General features: G+C 44.9%; 1 protein-coding gene across 2 annotated transcripts; it reads left to right on the plus strand.

The window, feature by feature from the left end:
• Positions 1-230: 230 nt before the first annotated feature.
• Positions 231-3,545, plus strand: LOC147444841 (uncharacterized). 2 transcript variants are annotated; one of them, XM_086527369.1, is made up of 3 exons: positions 231-615; positions 703-2,353; positions 2,715-3,545. In XM_086527369.1, exons 1-3 carry the CDS (start codon positions 346-348, stop codon positions 3,377-3,379), a joined length of 2,586 nt encoding a protein of 861 aa, XP_086383495.1. In that variant the 5' UTR covers positions 231-345; the 3' UTR covers positions 3,380-3,545. The 2 variants fall into 2 exon arrangements, with proteins under 2 accessions (XP_086383495.1, XP_086383494.1); XM_086527368.1 differs by having other exon boundaries at positions 232-2,353.
• Positions 3,546-4,055: the final 510 nt, after the last annotated feature.

Here is a 4,055-nt window from a genome sequence, read left to right on the forward strand (position 1 = left end):
CTCTCTCTCTCTCTCTCTCTGGCGATGGACGGTGAGGGCAGAGGCGAAGCACGAGTAGGGAGCCCTAGGGAGGACTGGACTTTAGACGAGGGCGAGGAGAGGGGGGGGGGGGGATCTTGCTAATGAATGATTTTAATATCATTCATCCCAATAGTAGTAATAGGTGCAAGGTAGTAGAATACTATTATTTGTTAATGGCATATATTTGGTGGAAACAAGGAAGCATTGTAGACATGGGCCATGGCATCTTAAATTCCAAAAACTGCCGGCCGTTGACGTTGAGAAACAGAAATTGTATGCTCTGTGCACACGTGATTTCTTTTTTGGGTTTTTGTTGTCCGATCAATGGACGAGCTAAGCTTGCTCAATCAATTCCGTGAAGCACTCAACACTTCACTCGCGGAGGCAAAAGCTAGCAGGGTTCAGTTCGAGGGATTAGATGCTGCAGGCGAGGTTCGTGGTGGGGTGGAGGATCTCGTGGATCATTATGGTGCTCTCATGGATGACCTCAGGGATGACAAAGAAGATAACAGTGAGCTCGCCCGCGACCTGCTGCATTTGCACTCCATCTATTTCCCATCCAGCAGACAATTCAATGATGATATGGAACCAGAGGTACTCATAACTATACTTGCCAATAAAGCTAATCATGTGTCTCTTAGATTGTGGCCTCAAGGTTGTTGGCTGGGTTCTCATCACCAGCCCAATCCTACATGGTTAAGTGAACAGGAATTGGATAACGTTTTTGGTCTTGAGGCTGATACCTACAAACAAGTATTGCGAGATCTTGGATATGGCCCTGTCAGAGCACTCACCAAAGACGCTTTGGATTATATCTGGCACTCCTTATATGCTTGTCCCTCAGATATCCAACCATGTGATGTAGATAGATATGCAGTTGTATCATATGTGCAATGTGCAGATAAGAAGCCACCAGAGTGTTGGACAACAGAGGTAGATGCAGTTTTGACAACTATGGTGGAAATGCAAGTCATCAGTGACAAGGCATTATGGTTTGATAAGCTTGCATCACGGCAATACAATGATAGCCAGAAATGGTGGGCAGCAACTGCCACTATGCAGTTCCTCTTCAATCCGGTCATTGTAATTCTGCCTCGGGTGTCTGAACGTCAGTCATTTGCAGCAGGGGTGAGGCAAACATTGTGGGGTTCCAAGGAAGCTGATAAGATATTTGCACGGTATCTCCGCCATGCTGAGTCATGCAGCAAGTGTCAGGAGTCATATGTTCTGCGCTGGGCACTCAAGCAGGACTATGTGATGCCCATTGCAGCACTCCGTACCTGGCCACGTGTGGAGCATATGCTAGGAGCCCATGGCTCGGGTCTATTTACTTCTGACACCTCATATGCAGCCCTGGCTGCACTTTTGACATGTTCATATGCCATGTTTTCTACACTATTTCACATCAGCAGAGGTGCTTTGTTCCATGAGTTACTTGTTGCAGGGCTATTGCCAGTTTCAACCTATACCAAAGAGGATCAATCTGTCCGGGTTGGTTGGGTAGATATATCATGTACTTCACACTGGTTGGATGTAGGGAATTATCTTACTCCTCTGAAGGAGATGGCATCATTAATTGTAGAACTGGGAATGCATCTTTTCTGTAAGCTTCATCCCCGTAAGCTATTGGCCAGAAGTTTTCGTATGGCCAACAGGGATGGGGCTGTAGACCAACATATAAAAGTAGATGCAATGTCTGGTTTATATTACCCGTTTGAGGACGAGACTGATATAGATATACCAACAATGGCTCGTTTTAACGTTAGTGACACAATGGGTTTTCATGGGGATTACACTGATATGAGCTATGATGCTTTTGCTGAAATCCAGGTGTATTATGCACTTGAGAGCATGGGTCAAAACTTTCGTGCCATAAGCATGGGAAGTGTAGGCAATCCAGGGTATCTAATAGCACGACGTAAGGCAGTGGAGGTGTTAGTCCATGGCAGGGGAAGTCAGGCACCATGTTATGCATGGGATGATAAGTTGGTGGCAACCATCCTATTATCTTCACCCACTGTGTTTTTGCAGGCCATTCACTATTGGGAAAACCAGGATGAGCTATCTAACTTGACTAAAGGCTTGCGTGATGCAGGAGTTCTGGATGAAACCCAAGATGTGGACTGGGTACCTAACACACTCATAGCTGTGCTAGCAGGGGAAGCTGGCTCGACTGTTCATCGGCTACTGCCAAGGCCTGTACCTATGGGAACTAATAAACGGGTTTGTGTTGGCACATTGCGCATTGCTGCTAATGATCAGCATGTTCAAGCAAGGGGCCCACAGCAGAAGAGAGACTTCTTGAGACTATGTGAAGGACTCTTCTCTTGCGGTAACATTACAACTACCATGCATTATTCTGGGCTTGACAATTGCATATAAGTGAGCTAAAGACAAGTATAGCTTTGAAGGCATGGATGTTTTAATTCAGAACCTCTGGACTGATTTCTGTTACAATGTCTAAGCTAAAATTAAACTTCTTCTACACAAGAAGATTTAGAAATTTTCTCATGTAGGAAGACGGAGTCTTTCTCAGTGTTTTTCATACAATGCATAACATCATGAGCTCCTGCTCGAGAGGCATCGCATACCTAGCTAGGTATGCGGCGCCTCCCTCACAGAAGCTCATGATGTTGAGGTAAGTCACAATGTGGGAAATATTGTGAGTGTTTGTCCAAAACTTCTTGTGCTAGGGATCAAGACTGGAGGCCAAACAAGAAAGACTTTTCTTGGATATTTCATGGGACACTTGCCAATGGTCACTGTAGATGCCTTGCCTTTCAAGACTACTGTTGGAACTGCCTTGCCATCTATGAATGATTATGTGTACAGAAAATTGCAAGAGGCATCATTAGCTGACTCCAACATGGTGATGGTGAGGCAGCCATGGACAAAGTCAAAGGAGCAACAGGCTGGCCAGTGCTGGCATTGCCAACAGCTCTTGGCTCATGGATTTGACACTCCAGGAGCCATGCAAGCACCAACAAGGTGGATCAGCCCCATGGCATCTGATTATACTCCTCCACCAGGTGTCAGGTGGGGATTGGGCAGCTTTGATCCTCTCAATGCGTTCTCATTTTTTGATGCTGGCTATCAATTTGGCCAGCATGCAGACTCTATTGGTGTCCTCCTAGAGCGCGACCGCCGCAATTACTTACATGCTTACTCTGTGGTCTATTTTGGCCTTCTAGGATCCCAAGGTCCCAATCAGGTGTCCACATGCTCTTCATGCTATGGTGTCATAGTTTATGACTTTGAGGGTGATGTTATTTACAACGCATGGACTTTGATGCCCATACTCGGCTACAATCTGCATAATGAACTGCGAAAATCAGAGATTGATCTAGTTGTCAGATGATCACGTGTTCACATGTTCTTGAGATTAAGGAGAGCCGCATGCCAGATCATCGGTGACCCTCTAAAAGGCCTTGTATATAGATAATGCAGATAAAAACTCATGGCACTTCTTCAGTAATTTTTGTGTAAGTCTCTGATTGAATTAAATAAAATAGCCGTTGCCTTAAGCTTGGATTGCATGTTCTTGTAGTTTAGATGCAAGCCTTGAATGTGAAGTACAGTTAGGGAATGGAATGGAGGAGAACATTCTCTCTTGAAAGTGACTATTCCCCGCACAGACAGGATCACAAATCACCATATGTATCAAGAACATGTTATGAGAATAAAATTTAATTATCTTATTTCACGAAAATTTAAACATTTCATCCAATTGAGTGCATCATTTTTGTAGCGAGCCGATGATGTCTCCTACGCTAATGCGTCGCGATTGGTACGCCGGTAGTTGTGGAAAGTTGGGAGTTGGTGCTGCACCACCGTTATGCTAACATGGCATGTGGCACTTGGTGCACCGCCCTAAGTCACTATGGCTGTGTGTAGCAGTCAGTACTGCATTATGATTGTAGCATGTGCTATACAGCAATATATAGCCTATTGATCATTGAATTTAAAAAACGAAAATTTGTGAAAAGGAGCATACACACACTTGGACGCTCGGCCTCAATTCGTGAGTGTCATTG

Source organism: Adiantum capillus-veneris, chromosome 13 (genome assembly GCF_014529385.1).
Source record: "Adiantum capillus-veneris isolate H3 chromosome 13, ASM1452938v2, whole genome shotgun sequence".
In the NCBI taxonomy this organism is placed as follows: domain Eukaryota; kingdom Viridiplantae; phylum Streptophyta; class Polypodiopsida; order Polypodiales; family Pteridaceae; genus Adiantum; species Adiantum capillus-veneris.